Genomic DNA, 26,491 nt, shown 5'->3' on the forward strand with positions numbered 1-26,491 from the left:
CTATACAAATGTAGCGACCAGGTTACACTGCTGTCTCCGTCTCTCTCCTCCGCTCTCTATCAGGTATGTGTGTCTGTTTGACAAGGGCGGGACTGAGCTGTATGCATTCACACAAAATCTGGCAATATGTTTCCTTCCTGCAGGATTTTGCGGTGTTGTGGCCGTGTTTATTTGTGCTTTAGAACCGCTGTGAAACAATCAGAAAATAAGTTTTTATTTCTCTGATTCACTGCTTTGTTCTTGCTAATGCTGCTTGCTCTCCTTGTTCATTCTCATGCTGGCTCACCCACCACTGCTCTCTCTCTTTCTGCATGGGGCCAACTTTGAATCGTATGTTTACAAACAGCAACCAACAAATCCTACTCATTCTGCTTAGTACTTAACAAAAAAGACTAACTAACTAATTTAATCGAATTAATTACTTCTTATTCGATGGATTTTATTTGATGATTTTTTGTTTTGGTTGATGACACCATAAAATATGACAACAGACATTCGAAGCTCCATTCAAAAACCTCAATAGAATCTTCAAATGTAAAAAAAAGAAAAGAAGACATTCAGTACAGCACTAAGTAGGCTAATTGCATACAGCATTGTAGGCTACACAATGTCATACATGCTACATTGACTTCTATCACTAGCAGCTCAGCTTTTACGTTGTTTTTTTAAATTACACAAATACCATCATATAACATATACCCTGGTGAAATATCAGGAAGGTATGAAAAAAATAGATGCCGCCTAAGCCTAGTATGAATTGGTCGGCCTTGAAGTAGAAAAAGTTGAGAACCCCTAAACTAGAGTTAAGAATGGCACCGACTTGACAGATAACCCTGTACCCTAGATGTTTTCATCAGCTGTCTCCCATTTTGTTTTCGTTGCTTATAGCTGCATTCATTTATTTTTGGCCACAAGGGGACCACTGACAGATGCACAGCCACCACAAGCCACCAGCTTACAAAATGGATATGATTTAAATTCAGCTGCCACGGAACAATGTAAGCATTTATTTGGAGTAATTTTTCTGGCCACTTGATGAGTGTAAACTCTGATATGAACTAGTGCCGGGATGTTCAATGTTGCCTCGGTATAGCCTGGTCCTGACCCTTTAAATATATTGAGTATTTGATGTTGCCCACCTTTCAGGTCACAAGAGTGTAGGGCCCACTAATATGATATGCAGGTGTCGAGTGTAAGTAAAAAAAAAATAATGCTTCATTATCCTCCCAAAGTAGGCTGTAGGCTACATAAAGTTGATAACACATGAAATCAAGAACTGTTTTACTTTATCTATTGTGATAATTGTGTTGCTATGTGTGCTATTTTTACACTAAACAATCTACCATCTCATATGTATATTGTGTTATGACAGTATCAGAAATAAGAAATTACCTGAAGATTATTTCAGTTTTTAAATCAAAATACAAAACAACTATTAATACTGACAGTAACTAAAAGTTGTCAACCAAACTGCAGCAGTGAGTCTCGCCAAACTCCGCAGGCAGCAGGAATAATATCCACAAGCTAACAAGCACTGAGGGGCGAATTGTCAAAAGGATTGTGTGGTTTTTGAAACCGTGTCATTCTCAAAGCACCAGCAAAGGATGAAATGCACTCCTAACTGCACTGCCAAGCAAATAGTTTCTCGGTGCTCTGGTACTATTTGCACATATTTAAATGAGGTAATATGTATATATTTGGCACAAAATTAGCCCCTTTCTATGCAAATGAGCATCATTGCAAAAAAAGTCCAATTCACAAACACCAGCGCTAATAGCCACATGCAGTTAGAGTGAAAATTATTAGCGTCTTCAGAGAGTTAATGGTAAGTGAAACGCATTTATAAGGGGTGTCACACCCAGACTTTCCAGTGATCATGGCAGCAGTGTGTGTAGCCAGGCGAAGCAATAGCACATCCCAGTATACGCTAAGATGGCACAGACAGTACAATATGTGATATTCACCATGTAAAATTGGAACAAAAAACATAAAACTTACTGCTGTGAGATGCAGAGACTATGGTTATGCACTGTAACAGTCCAGCATGAGGTATGAGGAGAGCACACAGTTAAAGCCCCCAAATAACTGTGACAAAACACTCCATACAGTCATAGAAAAACGAGACACATCCCATTGACAGAAAGGTATGAAAGAGAAGGGGGAGTTAATAGATAATTAGAATAGTTATAATTAGAATAAGTTCTCTTTCAAATCAAACATTTTAAGATATGAGTGGACAGTGTTGTTCTTGCTGCTGCATTTATACATTTTTTTGACTCGTTGCTTAACCATGTCGTGTGATATGCTACTTCAGTACACCTTAAGAACAAATACTACTAAGACCACTACAGAAAATTACAGATGAACACAAAATAAGGACAAACTGCACTCAGCTGAAAAACGTTATAGGCGTGTTTGCGCTGTAATATCATTAGTTCAATGTCTTTTGTGAATTGGAGATGGGGCAGATAGCGGCTGCAAGTGATGCGCAATCCATGGTGCTATCAGCGGCCGCAATCCATTCTTTGTGAATTCGCCCCTGACTGTACTGTCTGACAATGGTACATGCTGTAGATGAATCTAGCCAGCCCCGAAGCCCTCAAGCAGGGCATAATCTAGATGCAGATGCTGTCAAATGTGCAAAAAAAAAGAACATATGTTTGATGCAGAGGCTGCAGCAGTGCGTCAACATCTATCTGTGGCAACAGCAGTAAAGTTACTCATCATGCAGCTGTGGAAAGAAAATACTCTACTGTTGCAATATTCTGCAACAGTAGAGTCTGAACAGCTCAGCAATTAAATGTAGCAATAAGTTATGTTGTGTACAGGGTGAAGGCATCTGTCAGCCTGTGCTACTCCTGCGTACCTGCGATTGATGTATCCATTGTGTAGAGGGCACTCTGCCCTTCCCAACCTGGGCAGTTGCCTGAGTTACCAATGCGCATGGATGCACACAATGGCAAGATGGCTTCCCCTTTTTCTAAAATCGTAGTACATGAATAAGTTCACTTTCTGACTGAATGGTTCACTTTTCTAACTGCAAGAAATGTGTTTTGTGATTAAAACCACACAATGTAATAAAGAAACAGCTATTTTGTGAAGTAGCTACAGCTGAAAGAATCAAAGGAGAATCAATGTGCATAGGATGCCATCTAAAGGAAGTCGCAGCTTTCTGCAGCTGTTTTAAAAAAAACAACTGCTATGGAGACAAGAAATAATGGTGTCTAAAGTGGACAGGTGAAGCATAAGAGAGGTGGGCCTAATTGAGGGCCCACAACAGGAGGAGCAAGGGTGGAGTAAAGGGATAATATAAGGAAGGTGCACACTGAAGCCTATTCAGTTGCTCCCAGGACCCAATTCAGTTTAAACATGTACTCTGTTTACAAGTTACATTAAACCTATATCATATTGAAGTCTACAGTTTGTTTGTATTGATCCAGAAGTAATTCAACGTTGAGGTAGGGGACCTAACTCCATCTGGCTCTGAGGGAGGTTTTAAATAGTTTATTTTGCTTAAGAAGTACAATCAAATACAAAATCACCAAAATTGGAGATACACTGTTTTAAGTGCAAAGGAAGGGTATGAAAAATTGTAATCTGAAAAGTAACTAAATGTTATAATTAGCCACTATTCCCTCCTGACCCCTGTGTGCTCTAGTGTGCTGTCCCTCTCCTTGTGTTTCTTGTGTGTCCTCTGTTTGTTGCGGTATGTGCATGTGTGTGTGTGTATTCTGGTGTGGCTTCCTGGTCTCCCGCCTGCGGCTGATCATCGGCACACCTGACATCAATGATCTCCCGACGGCTCTCCCCTGCTGAGCGGAACTATGACGTCGGGAACAGGGAACTCCTAGCTGTAAAATTAGCATTAGAAGAATGGCGGCACTGGCTGGAGGGAGCAGAACAACCATTTATAGTATGGACAGACCATAAGAACCTGGAATAAATCCAGACTCAACTCCCTGCAGGCACGTTGGGCACTGTTCTTTGGCCGTTTCAATTTCACCCTTACCTACCGCCCTGGATCCAAGAATATTAAGCCCGACGCACTATCCTGTCAGAACCTCTCCCTTCTGCCTAGCCCTGGGAGCAACTATCAGCCTCTCCTCCGGGTTCCACCCCCAGTCCAACGACCAGACTGAGAGGGCCAACCAAGACCAAGCAGCCCTTCGTTGTGTGGCAGCCACCAACCCTTCCTCCTGGAGCTCTCAACTTTTCTGGATCGAGTATGCACACAACTCACTAACCAGTGTTGCTTCTGGTCTCTTTCCTTTTGAGTCATCTTCAGGGTACCTGCCTCCTCTATTTCCATCTCAAGAGAGTGAGGTTGTGGTTCCTTCTGTCCAATGCCACCTCTGCCGTTGCCGTAAGATATGGAGGGAGACCCGAGCAGCACTTCTCCGGTCCGCGGACAAGAACCGCCAGATCGCTGATCGACACCGGACTCCAGCACCACCATACAAACCAAGTCAGAAAGTTTGGTTATCTTCCAAGAACATCCCCTTACGAACCAAATCTAAAAGACTGTCTAACCCGCTACATTTGTCTATTCATCATTGAACGCATCATTAATCCCCTTGCTGTTAGACTCAGACTACTCCGTTCAATGAGAGTTCATCCCACTTTTCACGTTTCACAACGGAAACCAGTCTCTTCCAGCACTCTGTGCCCTCCTTCCGATCCCCCTCCACCCACCTGGGTCATTGATGGTCATCCGGCTTACTCCGTCCGGCGGCTGCTGGATGTGCGCTGGCAGAGAAGGGGTTTCCAGTATCTAGTGGACTGGGAGGGATACGGTCCAGAGGTGCCATGACCGGCACACCTGATGTCAATCATTCATCAGTCTCCACAGCATATCTACCAGGCTCTACCACACTACCAGCGCCAGATCGTCTCCGTACACTTGTACGATATCCATGTAAAGGCTCCTACCTTGACCAAGTTAAGTAGTAGTTTCTAGTTTTGCCTCATTGGTAACTTTGTTTCTGTCCCAGAGCTACTCTAGGCCGGTGATCTCAGCCACGGTCTCCCCCCAGATCGCTACAAACTGTTTGCCTGTTCCATCTGCCAAGATACCAGATCTAATGAGCCAGCTACAAACTGTTTGCCTGTTCCATCTGCCAAGATACACTCCAGCAGAGAGACTTCCAGGACACATCCTCTGTAGTTACAGGAGACTACACCGGACCCACCACTCTTGAAGAGCTCAGATTTCCCAGTTATTGCTGGCTGTAAACAATAAAGACTGTTTCTATCCAACCTACACCATTTTGTTGTGTTCTGCATTTTGGGTTCTCATGGTTCTGAGATGTAGTGAAGTAGTAGTAGAAAGTAGAAAGCTGCATTACAGTACTTAAGTTAATGTACTTAGTTACATTCCACCTGTTGTAGTAGACAGAGAATCTGGACCCAAAAGCAAGGCGGACACAGAGAGGGATAGAGTGATTAGTTTCAGTTTATTGTGAACATGGAGAGACACCAGGTGTGTACAGGGAAACGCCGGGAGCCGGGGAACTAGGGGATGATGGCTGGTTGGCGAGTGACTGGTGAGAGCAGGCAGGCGGAGGTGGAGCGGCAGAGAATCCGTTGTAATCGGATGCTGGGGGAGCCGGTGAAGTGCTGGGGACCACTGTCGGTAGACGAGGTGAGCCTGGACACAGGAATTCAGAAAGTTAGTCAGAGGTTCAGAACTCCAAGCAAGAGAAACTTTCATAGATCACGAGTCAGAGGCCGAGGCATAATACGTAGGTAAACGGACGATCTGGTGAAGACTGAAAGACTGAAAGTCCTTGATCAGTTGATTGTCCATGATGAATGATCAGGGGATCCAGGAGCGTTCCTCTGGACCATATCTCTCTGGATACTGGAGACCCCTGCCTCAGCTGCGCTGGTGTCCGGTGACAGTCCGCAAAGCGCTGGTTGTGGGCGGTAGAACAGAGTAGGCCAGCACGGGTTTCCCTCCAGATCTTTTGGCAGCGGCGCAGTTGATGTTGAACTGAGGGGACCGCACTCTCACTCTTCTGTGATGGAAACAGAGGGGGTTGATAACGTAGAGAGGCTTCAAAAGGTGACAAACCTGTGGCTGTGCTAGTTAGCGCATTGTGCATATATTCTACCCAGGTCAGATGGGAACTCCAGGACTTGGGATTGGTGGCTGCCACACAACGCAGAGCAGCCTCAAGGTCTTGGTTTGCCCTCTCCGATTGGCCATTAGTTTGGGGGTGAAAACCTGATGAGAGGCTGACTGTGGCGCCCAGAGCTTGACAGAAGGCTTTCCAAACTTGCGAGTCAAACTGGGGTCCCCAGTCAGAAACAATGCCAAGGGGTATCCCACGCAGGCGGAAAACCTGGTCAACCATGATGTCGGCTGTCTCACGGGCTGTGGGAAGTTTGGGAAGAGCCACAAAGTGAAACGTTTTTGAAAAATGGTGTAGAATGACCTTGTCTTACCTTGGGACGGAGGTAGGCCGGTCACAAAGTCCAGGGCTATGTGGGACCACGGATGGCTGGGAACAGGCAGAGGACGTAGCAGCCCAGCAGGAGGATGATGAGAAGACTTTCCCCGGGTGCAGATGGTGCAGGCAGCCACAAAAACACGAGTGTCAGCCTCCATGGTGGGCCACAAGAAGTGCCTCTTTAAGAGGTCCAGGGTACGGCTGATACCAGGATAACAGGCAAATTTGGAAGTGTGTGCACACAGAAGTACTTGGGAACTTGTAGTGTCGGGGACAAACAGACGGTCGGGTGGTCCATTACCCGGGTCGAGCTGTGTTTGCTGGGCCTTCCTCACCTTAGCCTCAATCTCCCATGTGATCGCTGCAATGATGCATGAGGATGGGAGGATGGAGTCCAGATCAGGGGAGAAGTCTTCGGCCGTGTACTGGCGAGAAAGGGTGTCCGGTTTGAAGTTTCTTTATCCTGGCCTGTATGTGAGGGAAAAGTTGAAGTGGCCGAAGAACAGAGTTCACCCGGCCTGTCGGGAGTTGAGCATCCAGGCAGACTGGATGTAGGACAGGTTCTTATGGTCGGTCCACACAACAAATGGCAACTCGGACCCCTCCAACCAGTGTCTCCATTCCTCTAGTGCCAATTTGACTGCGAGGAGCTCTCTGTTGCCTACATCATAGTTATGTTCCGCTGGAATTAGTTGACGGGAGAAAAAGGCACAGGGATGGAGCTTGTGATCAGAGCTGGAATGCTGAGAGAGCACCGCCCCCAAGCCAGTGTCTGAGGTGTCCACCTCCACCACAAACTGCCGGGAGGAATCAGGTAGAGTGAAGATGGGTGCAGAAGAAAAGAGGTTTTTGAGCCAGGTGAATGCAAGGTCCGCCTCAGGGGTCCAAGCATAAGGAACTGATGGGGAGGTGAGTCTGGTTAAGGATGCAACCCGGCTGTAGTTGCATATTAATCGGCAGTAGAAATTAGCGAACCCCAGGAAACGTTGCAGTTGCTTACGGGTGGTTGGCTTAGGCCACCCAGTCACAGCTCTTATCTTTTCTGGGTCTGTCCTCACCTGCCCACTTTCGATGATGTAGCCCAGGAAAGTCAGAGCTGCCATGGAACTCACACTTCTCCGCCTTGACAAAAAGCTTGTTTTCGAGCAACCTCTGAACCTGTTGTTCAGACCACGATAGTCGATGCAGGGCTGAAGAGATTTATCCTTCTTGGACATGAAGAAAAACCCTGCACCAACTGGAGAGGACGAGGAGAGAATGATGCCTGCTGCCAGAGACTCGTGGATGTATTTCTCCATAGCCTCCCTCTCAGAACGAGACAGGTTGCATAACCAACTGGAGGGGAGAGTGGCACCAGGAAGCAGATCAGTGGTGCAGTCGTAGGGCCAATGAAGAGGTAAGGAAAGGGCCAAATCTTTCCAGAAAAACGTCTGGGTCCTGACTGTCTGCTCGTATTGTCCCAAAAGCTGCCCTTGGCTGGAGATCGCTTGCTGGATTCCTGCTGAGTCCAGATTCCTGTCGGCTGGGTCCATTTTGGCCAGATTGTTCTGTTGTAGTACATGGAGAATCTGGACCCAAAAGCACGATGGACACAGAGAGGGATAGAGCCCGGGAGCCGGGGAACTAGGTGATGACGGCTGGTTGGCGAGTGACTGGTGAGAGCAGGCAACCGGAGCGAGTACAGCAGGCTGAGGTCGAGCGGCAGAGAATCTGTGGTAATCAGATACTGTGGGAGCCGGTGAAGGGGTGGGGACCACTGTTAGTAGTCGAGGTGAGCCTGTACAGGAATTTAGTTAGTTCCCTTGATAAAGATGCGTGAAAAGTCTGCATAGGTTACATCTGTAGCTCTACTGTACTAAAATTTATGCCAACTTATGTATTAGCCTAGTACAGTGAAAAAAAAAGTTTCCTCCCCAAATAAACAAGCACACCCTTGATTTAATTGGCCTATCATATAAACAGGTCTATTACTCCTCTCTGAACATTAATACAAAACAAACAGGTGATCATCAATATTTGGATACTTAAAATATGTATGAACTGAATAGTTAGTATCTAATGAAATGAGATGGAACAGCTCCATGCATTAATTGAATAAACAACTATTTGGTCATTACCAGTATGGTATTGTTTAAATTGTACAGCTTTTTGAACATCTTTACAATTTAATAATTCTCAATCTGAAATAATAATCATGTTAATACCACACCCAATTAATTGTAATCATTTCTCCCTTTCTCCTTATGTCATTGTTAAGTCGAGTCAGGTAGTTGAGGTAGGAGTGGAGGAGAGAGACAGGGAGGAACAAGAAGCTGTAGACTTGAGTATGAATATGGTGTACTCCACAGCCACCTCTGATCACCAGGGAGTCAGTCAAGAGTGAGTGAGTACACTGGTCCACTTGCACTGGTACACTTGTCCATGGGGCTTACTACTCAGCTTTGTAGTGGTTTGGAGGAATAGTACAGGACACATATTTAAGGGTACTGTAACAATGGTGTACTGGTGTTTGACCAATTGCGGGGGGGCGGTCTGGGTAGAAAAAGCCAGGGACGATTTTTTGTCTCAGTCCAGCCCTGCCCCCAAGCGGTATTCTTGGGAGTACTAGCAGTAGTTCGCCATGTACAGGAAGTGTCGAACACAGCGAGTAAGTACAGAGCTGGTATCAGTAACAGCTGAGTCAAGTCAGGTTAGAGTATATGGGTTTGTAGTACTAAACAGTCTTAGCAGTGAGCACACACTAAGGGTGGTCCTGAGGGGAAAACATGATTCAATAACAATATCAACAACTGCTGTGTTGCCTGGCAACATAGCATTGTGTACGTGCGCGCTACACAGTGTGTAAAAACAATTGTGCAGCCCTCTCTTTGCTTTAATATGTGTGTTTGTGGGCTGCAGCCATTATGGAGTTTGTATTGTCTATAGATCTGTGTTGTCTGCCTTGGTGATGCTACTATTGATTCTATAAGAAGTGGCTGCTAGCCAATTCAATTTATGTAGCTTATTGCCCCTTTTTATTTAGTCATATTCATAGTCAGACATGAGTTATACTGAGCTATACTGAGTAGGCAGTTGTCTACTTATAATTGATAATCAGTTGTACACACAGGCTGCAAATGTCCGTCGATAGAAAATAAATGTATTGTAGGTTTGGACATCGGGGCTCTGTGGCGTGATGTTGTTCCACTACACATTCGTTGATATGTTAATGCAATTTATTTTGTAGCCTAAAGGTGTTTTTTAATTGAATCTTTCTATTATATATCATCAATATTTTAAAATGAAAAATGTAACAAAGTAATGTTCAGAGTACATTTTAACTGACCAACATTTTACTTGTATCTAAGTACATTTTACACAAGTAATTTTACTTCTACTTGAGTAAAATATTCTAGTACTCTTTCCATCCTGGAGGCAGTATGTATCAATGCAGACCCGGTATGTATCTAATAGACAGTACAAAATAATTGTTGGTTCACGTTTTGCCAGCACTAATATTTGCTTGTCACTTCCATTTGCTAAAACTGCCTTTAATGTAAAACATTGTTTTAAAAAGATAACAATTTGAGACACTCACGGTAATTGTCAGTGGTTCAACCGTTTTGTTTGTATTGATGGAAAGCCTTGCCATGCCATTGGCAGCAGTGAGGGCCTGCTCCTTGCCTGGATGCACAACCACTACAATATGTTGTGCTGGAGTGCCATCAGGATTTACAACTTCAATCTGCCATCAGAAACACAAACAGCTAAACAGTCAAAAAACACATTGAAGGACAATCTAATACTATTATGGAAACAGGAGAAATTCTGTCTGCAAACTGCAGTTTCTTTTTTTTTTTTTTAGTAAATGTATACTTTACCACAACATCAAAGACCATTCCTGGTTTGAAATATTTGGGCGTTCTCTGGAAGTGGATGGTGTAAGGTGATGTGACAATCTGGATACCTCTCAACTCTGCCTCCACCATTTCACTACCTGTGCAAAGATATATGCACATGTACACAAACACATGCACACACTAACATTTTTACATTTCTTCTCTCTGGTCTCTGAATAATTTCTAACAATTTTGTCTAACAATAATGCCACATAAATAATATACTCATCCAGATACATCTTTGCTTTCTTTCTCTCTTCTTTGGGAAATTTGAGACATTTATAATACTTACTTTGATCCTGCTGAATCAGAATGAGTTACAAATTACCAAACAACCTGACCATGTGACCTCACACAGATACACAAACACACAGTCTCTCTTTCTTACCGCTCTCCGTCAGCACACTGACAGATAGGTATATGGAACTCCCCACCAGTTTGAGGATTTCTGGGAAGGTCTGTGTGATGTGCTCTTTCATCAGTGTGACCACTCCTTTACCTCTCTCGATCTAATGTGACATAATATTAAAATGCATCTTGATACACAGTAAGAGGGCAGTTGGTGGATACTTTACTAAATGTTAAATATGTCTTGCATGTGCTCACCTGCACTCTCTGAAGAGAGCTGGGAAAGCTCTTTTTTTGACCCTCATACATAACCCCAAATACTCCGTAGGCCACGCCATCCACCTCTTCACCAAATAGATACCTAAAACCACCACAGAAGGACATGTTTAAAACTGCACAATGAATTAGGTCAATCAAAATGTAAAAGGTCTAAACGTAACAACAATAAGGTTATTTATTTAGAGCTGCTAAGGCATAATGGACAAACTCCTGCCAAAGTGGGCCGTCCTCTAGTTTATAAAGTTCTGTATCTGTGGCCAGATGTAATGAGTTATGTGGATTGAGGGGGTGATCAGTGTCACTTGCTGTATTGAGTACATAGCTTTTTCATTTTACTATTAACTGTTAATTACTTCATAAAATGAATGTTAAAACACAAGACAGTTTCAAATAGTAAATTACACATGTTTAAAAGTGTAAATAATATTATAAAGAGTACAGTCTAGACCTGCTCTATAGGAAAAGTGCAATGAGATAACTTCTCTTATGAATTGGCGGTATATAAATATAACTGAATTGAACTGAATTGAATTCTCTGAACTAAGGAGGTGATTATGGAGAGAAATTGGACTCAAAATGGTCACAAATGTGTATGATCTACAAATGAAGATTTACAAATGTGTAACAATTTGTGTATAATTTTTGGTACTCACAAATGCGTGTCCCAATCCACACACACATTTTTCAAAGGATTCCTGGAGAAAGAGACAGAACAAATCATCGCTGACCTTTTTATTGACCTGTTGACATCCGATGTGCAGTCATATGTAAACATAAAATAATTGGGCTCTAGAGCAACTACGTAAGAGTAGCTTCTTGTCTTGGACAAACTCAATTTAACTCCTCTCTCCTCTCCTGCAGACACACATCAAATCGCCAATGTGACATCTATGATTTTACAGTATATCTATGGGTTAGTGTTGGGTTCAACAACGGCATCTGCTTTTTGCCTGGACTTGCTGTTTCCCCAGCAGAAAAAAAAGTCCAATTCCTAGCAGTAGCTTATTTAAACCATATATTTACATTTATAGACTACTGTATAGAGTCTATAGTTGGTAAATGTATGTGTTCTAATTGAGGGGTGACGAGCTATTCTGTCTATTTAGAAAAATGTCTTTCCCAATTGGAAATTACACACAGATTCACCGAAAATCCAGATGTCCCAGTTTTTCTACCAGCACATAAATGCAGCATGCATTTGTGGATCTGTGTGGAGCTGGAAAAGTCTCATAACTCCACAAGCAAATATAACCTGATCCGTACACACACATTTAACAATCTGTAAATAAATACATAAGAATGTCACAAATATTTTAAGGCATTTGTATACACATGAAACTTTTCAAAAGCGAAAATGATCAGATCTGTGAAGATGAAGTTAAAAATCTGTATGTAAAATATTAATATTTAGTCAGGTTGTGATGTGTGCATTTGTAAAGCTTATTTTACATGTGTTCAAATTGCTTGGTATTTGTGTGTGGATTAGAACAAGCAGTTGTGAGTACCCAAAATTGCGAAAAAATCGTTGTACACATTTATAAAGTATTTCTGATTCTGATAAATCTTATTTTTCATTTGTAGATCATGTAATACACATTTGTGACCATTTTGAGTCTAATTTCTCTCCATAGGTGATTGCTGTGTGCATGCACACAACAGCAGCAGAGAAGCAAAGAGTACATGAACTAAGAAGAGTGTTCATGTGTTCAGAATGTAATCTAACATGAGATGGATCCATTTGTTTGGGCATCAATACCTGGATCCCTGGTATCCCTGCTGGATTTTGGTTTGCTTGTATTGGACTGCATTCTAGATTTGACCCTTGCCTGCTTCACTACACCGTAAGCCTGTTATTCATTGACATTTATAATAAATCACCTTAACTGCACCAGCTCTGCCTCCTAGTCTGCATTTGGGTCCTATTCCCAACAGGATGGGTTGAATTATGATTTTGTAAAGTAACAAAAAGGAGGTGGGGAGGCAACGAAAGTACTCTGAGTTTACGAGTGACGTGAAGTCTTTGTTGGCATCTTATATAGATCAGTGATGTGTTAGTCAAAATTGGATTTATTGTCTATAAAGAGCCCAAGGTACTTGAAGCTGTCAACCTGTTCAACAGTTTTGCCTTGGATAGAGGTGGGGCTCAGTCCAGAGGAGTTGCCAGTGCACCATTGGTTAATTGAGAAATGGAGTGTTGATAGACTGTAACTGAGTTATGTTGAGATGGTGAAATTTCTTAAATCTAACTGAAGTACCCCGGTGATTTCAGATGAGGTGAGAGCAACTGTCGGTAGTGGTTGTGGTCGGATGGGCGGGTGGGTTTCTTGGTTACCAGTATAATGGTAGATGTTTTTCAGAGGGTGGGAATTGATCTGTCCTGTAGGAGTCCCGGAAGATGGAGGGGAGGATGGGAGAGAGCTCCATGGCCCAGAGCTTATGTGTGTCAAGTGAGGGTTTTAATTTTCTAAAAGGCTTGTTTTGAGTTCCTAAACTCTTGCTCCACTCTGTACTTATATGGCTGTAGGTGAGTGCTTAGCTTGATGGCAGACTGGATGGGATTCTGACTCGAAAGCAAAGAGCTGACATGCCAGACTCTTGTCCCAGCAGAGCATGTACTGTATGGAACCAGTTAAGGGTCCCAGCAGGACCTTTGACCACACCCTTTACTTTCTGCAATCATTTTATTGATTAAACCTGGTCACTAAATCCACAAAACAAAAACCTTCAGATACGTAGCTTTAATGTTGACGGCGAGCTCTTGGTCGTCCACATGGAAGAAGAGGTTCTTAAGCATCAGATTCACCTCAAAACTAGGCAGCACTGAAAAAAAATGCATTTCATTGTGTGTCAAACTTTTGGATGAAAAGTAAGTAAATAATGTATAGGTTTCTAAATAACACTTCAAGTGAAAAGGGACTCACCGTATTCTTTGACCTCAAACTCTGCAGAAAAGCTCTGCTGTGGGTTGCTGTGAAACTTTGCAGCTATCTTCCACAGTCCGGGACTACACACATGCACGTCACGCACACATGCACACACACACCTCAACGGTCAAACAAATCTAAAAATATTCTTAAAACCATGGTGTTGTGTGAGGCTTTGTTTTAGTTAACCAGGTAAGAAGCCAGAAATAAGATGTTGGTTATGCAAAAAATATTGAACTAACTCTAACTATTGGAACAAAGCTACTGTGGTTAAAGACAAAGTGAAATAAAAAATGCATTTTCTAAATTTTAATCTTGTGTTCAGTTATCACTAGCTATTTGCCAAATATGTTCAATATGTTTTCAGTATTTTAACAATACTACCTTTGCCTTGACAATACATTCACCTGTTATCCAAGAGAAACTGGCCACTAAACAACATTGTTTTTAGCAATAGTAGGTAATAAACTTAACTATAAACTAAACTATAAAATGAAATACTGACTTGACAATTTCACTGAGCTGGTAAGCCCCAGAGTAGATCCCTGATTCCAGAGAGACTTGATCAAGTGGCAAAATTATGCCATCAGGGGTCTGGAAATAAGCAAAATTTAACAACCACTGATAGTTAACATCAACAGTTAACAAATTCATCAAGCAAACTTTCCAACAACTCAAATGATTTGTTTAACACTTAGCTTAAGATAAGGGAATATACTTTTATATTCCCTTATCTTCCTGTCCAGGGGGAGGCCATGTTACAATTTGCTGCTTGTCCAAAACTCAACCTCTAGAGGCAGACATGCATGCTTTTTTAATTGAGTCCTTTACTGGGATGGGTGTTTTTTAGATATGGACCTAACCTAACAAAGGGATGTGAACATACTGTATTTTTGAAACCATAGAACTTCTTAAGGCTTTGTACTTCCAGTGGACTAATTGTTTAATATTACCTAGTTATATTATCAATTCTGTGTTTATGACAAATACAGTAACATACCACAATCTCAGTGACAACAGAAGCATCAATTTTGGTTTCATCATTCCTCTCCACGGGCTCCATGCCAGGGGTCACTGCAAACATCCGGTAATTGACTGCCATAGAGAAAAGGAGAGAGATAGAAAGAACACCAGTTTATGTTACATAATGGCCACTTATCAACAAACTATTGTAATTACAGTTAAATATCCGTTGTTTAATTACTTGAGTTGTTGTAATGTGTCAAACAAGGTACCCAGTAACACACACAGGGATTAGGACCCAAACGCAGACTAGCAGGCAGAGCTGGAGCAGTTCAAAAATAATTTATTATTAAAGGCAAATGATAAATGAACAAGCTTGCAGGGTAGCCAGGCAGGCGCAAGTCAAACCAGGTAAGCAATCCAAAAGGCAAACAAATACAAAAAGGCAGGCAGAAAATACAGAAAATATAATCCAAACAAATCAGGCAGAATGTCCGAAAACAAAATATAAATCCAAGAAACACCACCAGGAAAGGCTGGAAAGCTTGACACGAAGGTGTAAAGATGAACTGGTAACTAGATAAGGGAATCACACCAACTAAGTACTCTAGTGAAGGGACGCTAACAAGACACAGGTGAAACTAATCAGGGCGGGGCAAACAATCAAAACTGAAGGGACAAAACACAAAGACGGGTGAATATACAAAATAAAACAGGAAAACTAAACTCAAAACCCACAAACCATGACATGAGTGATATGTTTTTATCAATTTTTTTGTTGTTGCAAATATCATGAAATATGAATCACTGAGTGAATTAATTAATGAGTGCACCGCCACTGTGATTAAGCGTCTGAGTAAACTGAATTTCATTTTTAAAATTGGTTGGGTGCCCCTTAGAAAGTGTTGCTTAATGTTGCCTCCCTTCTCTTTAGCTTTTTCTAAATCTGTTAATGCAATTGTGGTGTCATGACCTGCTCAAAGGCCATGGAAAATAATCAGATACACAGTGGCAACTGCCTTGTGCAATGACATATCTTCTGTAGGAGCCAGAAATCCTTTCGGGCCCAGCGTCTAGCGACTATCACTCTCAACTCAAGACAGCCTGTGATTTACAGTGTAAATTTGTTACATGAATCAGGTACCAATAAAATACCAGTTTCCTACTACTTAAATGTAGGTATAGTGGAAGAAAACAAGACTATGGGGAATAAGGGAGTGTGTGTATTTTAGAGGAAAGGAGAAATTAATGATATTCTTAAGTATTTCTGTAAATACTTGTCAACTATGGAGTACAGTACTGAGAAGCAACCTTTTTTCTTATGGTGTAATCAAAGAGTAAAAAGGGGAGAACAGCCACACAATATATTACCATATACCTTGTTCTTAGGGACTGTATGATTATTATTAGGTGGGCGGGTTAAAAAGGGGGGAGGGTATTGTAATTAAAAAAAAATTCTGAAAGGAGGGTAGTCTGGCTTTTTTTGTAGAGCAAGGGGAAGGTCTATTATTTTTTCTACATACTCCATAACTGTATTTTAGTCCAGTCTTCCCTTGCAAGATGTATTATATAAAAAAGAGACCAAATAGTTAAATCAAAAATATGGCTTTCATGTGCGCCATGGGTCATGAAGGTACATTTCATATGCAATCAATCCTGTTTCTGTATCAGGGCATTATTTTCCTATTTCCCTATCACCATCAAAGAGGTATCGAATGTCCATTTTGAAAAACACAATACATGCAGATCTTATTAGTGATTACTGATTCAACATCTCTAGTAAAGAGCACATTATTGTTTCACTATCCTGTACAGTCACTCCTATATTCTACATCATAACAGTAACATATCACAAAATATTCTGCATTACTAGTACACATTAATATTGCCTCTTAAGATAACTATGCCCTATTTAAAACATCAGATATCTGTTACAGTATAATCTGATGTAATTCATATTTATTTTCAAATAAATTCAATTTCAAAAATTGCAGGGTGCCTGTGTCTATTTTGCTCATTCAGCTACAGTGCTAGTTGTAACAACAGTTTATGTCACCGTGCATAAAAAACACCAACTGGGCTGTGTGTAAAAGATCTTACTGGTCAATGGCGTGAGAGTGAATGCTGCATACAGCTTTCTCTCTCTCTTCTGCACGTCAGCTAGCACTGAACTTTCATTTGCTGATGGTATTAACTAAGTGTATTTAGTCAGAGTTTTTCCTTTGTTAAGTGTCAGTTCGTCATTTTCAGTTGTACATTGTATCCATGTCGAGTGTCTTTATCTTTGTTGCCTGTGTTGACGCCTGTGTGTTTGGATTACTTCACCATTTTGTTTGGACCTTGCCTGCATTGTTGGACTCTGTTTGTTGTTTGCTCCCATCTGACTGGTTTGCCTTTGTTGGACTGTGTTCCCGATTTGGACCTCTGCCTGCCTGACTATCTGTGTAAGCCTTTTTATAATAAATTAATGAACTGCATCTGCTCTGCCTCTAAGTCTGTGTTTGGGTCCTATTCCCTTGTGTTCCCTGCTTCTCTCCGTGACACCCACACAACAGTAATGTAAAATACAAGTTGTAGTTTCACTATATCTTCTACTTTATTGTATTATTTGAAATAAAGACAAGTCGAAAAATGGGTATATACTTTTGGAAATTTGCTCCTAGCAGGCAACCAGCACTGCAGCAGCTCATAACTAATCTAATGTTTAATAAGGAATTATTATTTTAATTATTTTGATCACACCATAAGAATAAGGTATGTGTGCTGTAATATCAAGTGTTGACTGTTCTCCCCTTTTTGCTCTTTAATTACACAGTAAGAAAAAAGTTAACACCATTTTTTCCTGACTGAGTATACTTTATTTTCTTTCCTCTAAAATACCTAGTTGTTACTCCCTTGTTCCCCATAGTCTTGTTTACTTTGTTTTCTTCCACTGTACCTACATTTAAGTACCAGTAAGAAACTGGTTAAGTATTTTATTGGTATACATACAACAAAATTACACTGTAAATCACAGACTGTATTATAAAATGTTACTGACACTTTTTTCCAAGTTGGAAATTAGTCATGTAATGAAACTTTTGTGTGTTGTTGTCACTGTGTTTGTCTGTTGTCTACAGTAGCGGTAGTTAATTTCACTGTGTTTTGACTTTTGAACATAAGGGAATATTGTTTTGTTTTCTGTTTTGCACACATTTTCTAAATTGCTATTGTCTTTTGTGCCACACAACTATCACAGACAATTAAGACAGAAACACTCTAAAAGGGTAGGGATTTCTCAGCAGTGATGTAACACTGACACACCTTTATTGTTGGGGGTGTAGATGGTCTTATCAGTCTGGATGAAGATGTAGCCAGACTGGAAGGACACTAAGACGACTTTCTCCAGCTCTACATCACGGAACTGAGCTTGCAGGTACACGTACTGCTTCTTGTTGGGATCATTACTGAAATCACCAGCAGGGATCTGAAATCAGTATGATGAGACACAAGCAGTGTGTGAGGAGCAGAACGGGGTATATCATGTGCAGTTATAGATCTTAAATAAAAATGTTAAATGTTTTTGTGTCTTGTTTGTCCTGTAAGAAAATTACTTTAGATAAGGTGATGAATGCAGGGTATCCAAGCGGTGTTACTCAGATGAAATTAAAAAATTTAACAGTACTAATATGTTTTGGCAATAGCATCATGTAACAGCAACATATCTGTTAGTATTCCTACATTACCATAATTCGTCCAAGGTCCTGGAATTTTTTCGCCTTAGTAAGGGTCACAGATGTAGATGTCAGCCTTTTGGTTTTGGTTGGATGGTTCATTACGATGATTTCGACCGTAATGTTTTCGTTGGTGCAGTCTTGACACTCCACAAAAATGTTTTCGGCTGTTCCTACTCGCAACAAGTTGGGGGCAGACATCACCTTCCTGCAGAGCAGCGGTGAGAGAGAAAGCGAGTAGTCATTGTACAGATACTGAAAAACACATAATTTATTCATTTGGCAGACACTTTTGACCAAAGTGATGGACAAATTAGGTTCTATCCAAGCCACAGTAGATAAAGGGGAAATACAACATTCAGTTCCATGTTCCACCTGACACAAGTGCCACAAGGCTGCAGGTGCATGAAGTACGTGCATAGCAAATGACAAATTTCAGAGATAGTGAAGGATGTTTTTTCATTGTACATGCATTTTTATAAAATGTAGGTACTATGAACCACCCACACACATTAATAATTATGAGAGACTTTCAAGGTAAATTAATTTTTATTATTTGATCTGCTCATGGGATCTACACAATGAGTGATATATTTATTATCTTGGCTAAGATCCAGCACAGAATCAATAAAACATTTCATCATTGTTCTGGACTCTGTTTGCTCTGTCTATTTAGGCCACCTTACTGGAATAATTTGAAAGACCACAGTACCTTTACTTTTGTGACAACAACTGGACTGCAGCTCCTCATATGTAAGGTCACACAGGTGAAATGGCACAGTTAAATTAATATTGTCGATCTTCAGTCCTTACCCTGTATCATCTGCATAATCTCTGGTCTTATCATTGCTCTCATTACAGTTTTTCTCAACTGCTTTGTTACAGTCTGAAAACATCAGACAAAATCATAATGTCAGTTTATACTATGCAGAACAGCTTTTTGTTTTTGATGTGGAAAGGGCCATACCACAAAAACAAAAGTGTAAGGAATTATGTCAATAGGATTGCAACCATGGACATTGTTTCAGTATTTTGTCATTTAGTCTTGCAGTCACTAAGTATCCATCAAAACTAATTTCAGCAAAAAATAGTTCCACTAAAAAGTCTGTTCCATATTCAAGAATTGTGATATTAACGGTACAAAATGCTCAAATTTGTGGTGTAAAAGTGTTCAATAAGTTATATTTTATTTGCTGCACTTGTGAATTTGGTAACATATGCTGGGATCTGTTCCTTATCAGTCTCTTTGACATAATGACAATCTCAGATCAAAAAAAAAAAAAATGTTTGAAAGGTCATGGCTATTATGAATAATATTTTGCATGTGAGGATATACACAATGAGCCTATTGATATACAAGTAAGTTAGGCAGTTAGTGGACTAGTGTAACCCATTTGGTCTTTTGAGATTTCAGATTATACAAGCATTAAAGAATATATATACTTTTTGAGCTACAAAATCTACATTAATTTAATTATTGTTATTTCAGTTGTATAGCAAAGCAACAGAAAAAAGTTGGTTCACAAATAACAATATGAGCATCAAGAAGCAGGGCTGAAAACATTTCAGCTCTATGCAATTTTGAAAATATATTCAAGGTCAGGAAGAGTGTGTAAAGATAAGACAGGTCTACTTACAATGGAGACACATCAGCCAGAGAATTCACAGAGGAAAAGGCCAGAAAGGCCAGCAGCCACAGCTGGGTCCGACACATCCTCCTACCTGATCCCATATCTACTGTCAATGTAGACTCTAGCTCTGTAACTCCTCTCCTCTCCTTTTATCTGCTTGACAGGGGAGTGAAGTTAGATTTTTTCTATTTAGCTTGCAATGAAAGCACATATACAGTACATCTGACACTGCCCAGTTACAAATGTTTTTGAGAGGAGTTGATGATGACATGAACACAACAGAAGAGTTGCTTGACCTCCATAGGCTCAAAGGCCAGACAAGAGCAGTGGATTTATTTGACTCAGCTGTTGATGAAATTAAACTGATATAGCTGGTAAACTAAGCGGATTGTCCACAGTGATACAGTGAACAAGGGGGCAACCAATAACTTGACTCATTTTTTATTTGAAATTTTTGTTACTGTTAACAGCTGTTACCCCTCCCTGCCCCCCTTCACACTCACTCCAAGGAAATTAATGTGGGAGACAAGTGAAGAAGCTGTGGCTGTCTGGGAAGAGATGTCAGCCAAATCTTCTATAAAAAAAAATGTGGCTAGCGTTACCTAATCCACAAAGAGTTCATCTGCAAAACAGTGTCCAAAAGAAAACACACAGCAGTTTGTACATTCTGCAATGGAATGCTTACTGAGACACCTGGGACCACATCAAACTTTTATCAGCACTTAGAAAGGAAGCATAAAGAAAGGTAAGCTAAGGGTATGTGATGCTATCAAAGCTAGCTTGCTAATGTCAGCAATGTGCCTCTGCACCAAAACTCTTCAGAAATCTCTTCACTCCTCACCCAAAAAGATTTGGCGAATATTATCTATACATATTAGCTACCTACCCAATTAGATACCAATCCCTTTTACTGGCTGGGTGTGGCTACACTTTTTGACAAACAAATGCAGGTCTCAATTAGATGCAGGTCTCATTTTTATAGATATATTTTTTGGATGTATAAAACCTCTTGAAGCCTGCCGGGTTGCCTGCTTGAGCTAGTTCTAAGCTGCTTAGATCGCCCTTACGAATACAAATGTTTAAACTTTTGTCATGCCATGCACCACATCGTTAGATTGGTTAGATTCTCCACAATTCAATTGTTCAGTTAATTTTACGGAATTTACCGGCATGGTAAACAAGACAGACAGAAAAAAAGTGGTGACTTCATACATTTGAATCGGTCATAAAGTCTGAATATGTGTCCCTTCCTCGATTCCTTTGGTCCATAAGGGTCCACTGATCAAAATAATCTCAACATTTTTTCAGAAAAAATGAATCCAAGTTGAAATAACTACCGGTATTTTGATCTCTCTCTCTCTCTATGTGCATCGGAGCTAGATCAAATGAATGATTCGTAATTGATGTTATTTGATAGCCTAATTTTTATACAAGTAATATTCATACTGGTTTAAACAAATAATTTGATAGTATTTCCCATCTTTGCTGAGCTAGAGTTTTGTGCGAAAGAAATAAAGGCCTGTCCCAAATATAGGCAGGTTGAGTTGCCTGGGCTATTAATTTAAGTTTTACAGTATGTAGCTATATACTGTATGTTTCAGGGCGTTATTTGCCACCTAATTTAGTTAACATATATTGAGGGATGTAACGCAGTGTTAACTTTGTGAGAAATTGAGGGGACAGGGCATGTGGTGACAAATTTTTGTTCATAAGTTACGTTTTTGCTTGGTCTTGGTCTCAACTTGGCCTCAACCCCTCAATGTCTTGGTCTCGATACACTCTGGTTTTGGTCATAACTTAGTTTAAATTTAGGTGGTCTTGACTACAACACTGGTTCATCAAATGGCCACTTGAGGCTGGCTCCAAAAACGAGCCTATACGCACAGAGCCCCATGTTAAAATGCTCAACTTTACAGCAGAAATAAATGTTTATAGCCTAGTACAAAAAATGGTTTTGGTCTCTATAGCTAAATTCCCCCTTCATGACAACTGTGAGGGGGGTGAATCTTTTTATAACTTACCTGTTTAAATTATAATAAGGTTTAAAGTTATGCATAATTAAGGACGTGGCCGCTTTGAGTGACAGGTGGGTGCCCTATCAGGTGGCTTGCTGCTAGGTGGTTTCAGCAACCAGGCTTCATTCGGCTGCCTCAGCTCCACCTCTATGCCCATTTTTGGATTAGCCAGAGTCAGGCACTGCCAAGATGGTGATGGCCGGAGATGCCCACTTTGAGCTTCACAACGGCTCTTCAGAAACCTATGGGTGACGTCACAGACACTACATCCATGTTTTATACAGTCTATGAAGATGCCCCACATCAGCTGCAGTTGGAGCTCATTGTGTTGTAGTTACGATCTAAAAGGACCCAAAAGCAGGACACAGAGAAAGAACTGAAGTTAGTTCAGACAGTTTTATTGTACACAGAGATAGTGGATCTCAGGTAGGTGAAAACTCCAGAGTGGGCAAGGCAGGTGGAGGACGCTGGAGCTGGTGGCCGGGCTTCCGCTGAGGTTGGTGGCTTACTGGCAGGACTCAGAGAACAAAGGCGGTGAGCAGATTTTTATTGGCAGGCAGGGAGGTGAAGGTAGCTTGACTGAAGATTGAAGAGGTTCTGGTAGTTACACTTTGGCAGAGATCACCGGCTGGCACTGGAGTTGGAGCAAAGACAGGCAGAGTCAAATAGAGAAAAAAAATGAGCAAACTAGAATCGTAAACGAGGTCAGGATTTGGTCGTAGTGAAGTACCACAAGGTTGTACTGAAACAATCGGCAATGAATGAAGGGAAGAGCCAGGTAGATATACTGGAAGGCTTGATTGGATGATGAGCATCAGGTGTGCCGGTGATCAGCAGCAGGAGGGAGACCAGAGTGCCCTGCCCAGGCCAGCACACACACACAGGTATTTTCACATTATCGAATTTGACACCCCTGTTTTAATGGGTCTGTACTGACTAAATACCATGTTTTGTCCACCTCAGCCCGCACCTGTTATTTCAGTTTGTCACATAAATACAAGTACACAAGTATCGTAACTATCAGATCAGGGGCATTCTTCTTGCAAACAGGTCGGCCACCGGTTGTCTGAACCATTCCCAGATCTGTGCGACTATGTACAGGGAGAGGCTCCACTTCTTCTCGTGTGAACCCTCTCTGAACATCCTGTCCATCCCTGTGTTGAGGGATCCTGGAATGTGGCGGGCCTTCAGGGAACAGAGATGGCGATCTGCCCAGGTCAGGATGGATCCCGCCAGACATCCATGAAAACCGGGACATAATGTGTCGGGTCAGCTGTAAAGTCACCTCCACATGCTCCTCTGACAGTCACACAGTCATGACATGGGAGTCCAAGAGCAGCCGGACACTCTTGCTGGGGTTGATTGCAAAGCCCAACTGCATGATATGGGCTTCCACCTCCAGTTTGGATGCAGCGAGAATCAGTCAATGTCGATGTAGGTCACGATTCTCGCTCCTTTCTCCCTGAGTGGCGCCAGCGCCATTTCCACACGTTTGGAGAACGTGCTGGATGTACTCCAGAGTGGGGAACCACCGATATGGTTGCTTTTCAGAGAAGCATGGTTGCTTTTCAGAGAAGCATGGCTAGTTCCTCCTCCAAGGCTGCCTTTTCGGTGGGGATGGAGAGAGAGGTCTGAATTATGCTGCTGAAAGGAGGGGGATGACGGCAGAATTGCAATGCATATCCTCCTTACAGCATCCTGTCTAGCCAGGTGGGGAGAGGACCGCAGAGCCGCACCCATGCTGGGTAATGATCCGTGAGTGGCAGGGCAATGGGATGGGCAGGGAGAGCTGGAACAGATCCGCCCGTCCCAACCCTCCCGTTGCGAAAGGGCAAGCACAGGGGGCCCTGGCATAATGGGTCAGGAAGCAGCTAAAGCTAATAATGACACTGCCGCATCCCTCGCTTTGTCCCCCCCCCCGTGAGCCGGCTGTGGGGAACAGCGGGGAGAATTTCCTTTTGGGGATAGGCGAGACACCCGCTACTCGCTTAGGTCTGTGGTGGAAATCTGTGTTAAATAAAGATGAAACACCAAGCTAACCAGCAACTGTCTTTGTGGAAGTTTAATTCAGCATCTGCAGATGGGCTCAGAGCATACAGAGATTGTGGTCTCCACAGCAAAGAGCAAAAAACTGCTCTCTGTGTTTGTTTCTTATTCATGCACGTAGGTAAGGGAGGGGCTGTCACACCACTATCACAAATAGATCACTTGCATGTTGCTAGAATGAGCAACTTGCAGTTACCTTGTCTTGACCGTAGCTTCCTGTTCCAGTAACACACACACACACACACACACAGTTACTAGGGCAAGGTGTACAGGAGTCAGATGCAGTGTTTTCCACTTACGACAAGGTCAAAATATTTAAAATACATTTTCCATTACAGTCAACATAGCAGCTTTTTTCAATAGCTTGCATACCCGGAGATCGGTGGGTGGGCACTATGCTGCCGCAATGACGCCCTCCCTCCACTGTGGGATGGGACAGCATTATCAGCTTTAACTGCCACATGAGAGGCACCGGCCCAGCTAGTGTGCAGTGCAGAGCGCTGGCATTTAGCTAGCCAGTGGGACATGAACAACCTATTAGCCACTGAGGCATAAACATAAATAACAGTTTATGTGTTCTACTGGCAAAATGAGGCATATAAGGAGGGAATATGAGCCAGAGGCTGGGGGAGACTACAAGCATCCAACAGTCTCCCCTCATTTGAAAATAATAATAATAATAATCTTTATTAGAGCACTTTTCAAAATCCATGTTACAAAGTGCTTCACAATGTGGCCCGCACCGGCCCAAGGGCTAGATATGTGTGGGGCAGAAAACCTCAGGCGGACGGCCCAAGAGCAGAACAAAAGAGCAAAGCAGGTCAGGAGGGCGGCCAGGAGGCAGGGCTGTGGAATCCCTCTGGAGGTTGGACAGGATGCCGGCGGTGAAGACAGAAACCATCTGGAGGCTGATGATGAAGGCGGAAGCCCTCTGGAAGCCGGCAATGTGGCTGGAGATCAGGACCAGGGTCTAACGACTGAAGATCTAAGCTGGAGGCCGGAGACATGGCAGCAGGACTGGAGGCCAGTGACAGGGAGACTGGCAGAGGAGCAGGCGGTGCCCATTATGCCAGGAACCCAGGAGGCTGATGCTGAAAAGGAACTTGATGTTACTGCAGCTTGTGGGGATCAGGAGACTGCTGTGACGCCACAGAAACTGGTGATTGCAGTTCAGGAACAGGAGGTTGCGGCCCATCCGGAGCAGGACGTGGCTGCGGCGGCCCATCCGGAGCAGAGGCAAGAGTGTACTGCAACTCAGAGTTCAGGGAACGGCTGCAGCACAGAGAATTCCCAGGGTTGACCCAGAATCGGCAGGATGTAGGCTGACAAACCTGAGCCTAACTGACTGGAATACGGGCTAGTTGCTGGCTGGCTGGGAGATGGACTGAGGTTGATTGCTGGCAGACCGGAGTGAAGGCTTTTGGCTCGCTGGCTGATTGCTGGTTGGTGAAGGACTGAGGACCTGGGGCTGAGGCTTGTGGATGCTGAGTAAGTCCGTGAGATACTGATGGACTGAGTCCTTCAGCCAAGGCTGGAAGGACAATTTCCCCCTGAGCCAGAGCACACATTTCCTCTATGATAATCACCGACCGCATTCCTCCACATATCCCCAAGGAACATCAAGTCACTAATAAATTCAAAAAGTTTCTGACATAGTGTCTGCTTGATCCATTATGGTCAGATCATACTGTTATGGTGTCAAGCAGGAACACAAGGTTTTGGACACAAAATGCAGACACTAAGGTGGAGCAAGTGCAGTTTTAATGAAAACCGAAATGAGATACTGGCAGGCAGAGGTCAATACCAAAGAATGAGTCCAACACAGGCAAACAGGTATAACAGGGAACAGGCAGAGTCCAAAATCTAAAAAAAAATAAATCAGGCAGAGAGTCCAACCCATAAAGTAAATCCACAAAGTACTCGAAGGAACCAGACTGCTCAACACATGATACAACGATGATCTGACACTGAACAAAGGAAACACATAGACTTAAATACACTCAGCTAGGGGAGACAATGACACACAGGTGAAACTGATCAGGGCAGAACTAAACAATCAGAAGCAGGAAGTAAAACCACAAGACACATGAGGGAAGGAGACTATTACCAAAATAAAACAGGAAATAACATAACACAAACCCAAAACCATGACACACAAAGACAGCAAAATAAAACACACAAGTCATAAAACCATCTGGTTTTAAAAGAAAACAGATAAAAAACAAGAAAAACATTTTTTTTA

At 42.2% G+C, this 26,491-nt stretch overlaps 1 protein-coding gene across 1 annotated transcript in view; it reads right to left on the bottom strand.

Moving 5' to 3' along the window:
• LOC122873342 (complement C3-like) overlaps positions 1 to 20,426 on the bottom strand; it is a 49,075-nt gene extending 28,649 nt beyond the window's left edge. Inside the window, 11 exon segments of the mRNA XM_044189949.1 lie at positions 10,030 to 10,176; positions 10,313 to 10,428; positions 10,719 to 10,839; positions 10,937 to 11,039; positions 13,690 to 13,777; positions 13,879 to 13,961; positions 14,387 to 14,475; positions 14,882 to 14,976; positions 18,148 to 18,310; positions 18,570 to 18,765; positions 20,195 to 20,426. Coding sequence (XP_044045884.1) covers positions 10,030 to 10,176; positions 10,313 to 10,428; positions 10,719 to 10,839; positions 10,937 to 11,039; positions 13,690 to 13,777; positions 13,879 to 13,961; positions 14,387 to 14,475; positions 14,882 to 14,976; positions 18,148 to 18,310; positions 18,570 to 18,765; positions 20,195 to 20,289 — 1,296 coding nt within the window. The 5' untranslated portion in view covers positions 20,290 to 20,426.
• Between the last annotated feature and the right edge of the window lie 6,065 nt (positions 20,427 to 26,491).

The sequence above is a fragment of the Siniperca chuatsi genome, linkage group LG3 (assembly GCF_020085105.1).
Source record: "Siniperca chuatsi isolate FFG_IHB_CAS linkage group LG3, ASM2008510v1, whole genome shotgun sequence".
In the NCBI taxonomy this organism is placed as follows: Eukaryota; Metazoa; Chordata; class Actinopteri; order Centrarchiformes; family Sinipercidae; genus Siniperca; species Siniperca chuatsi.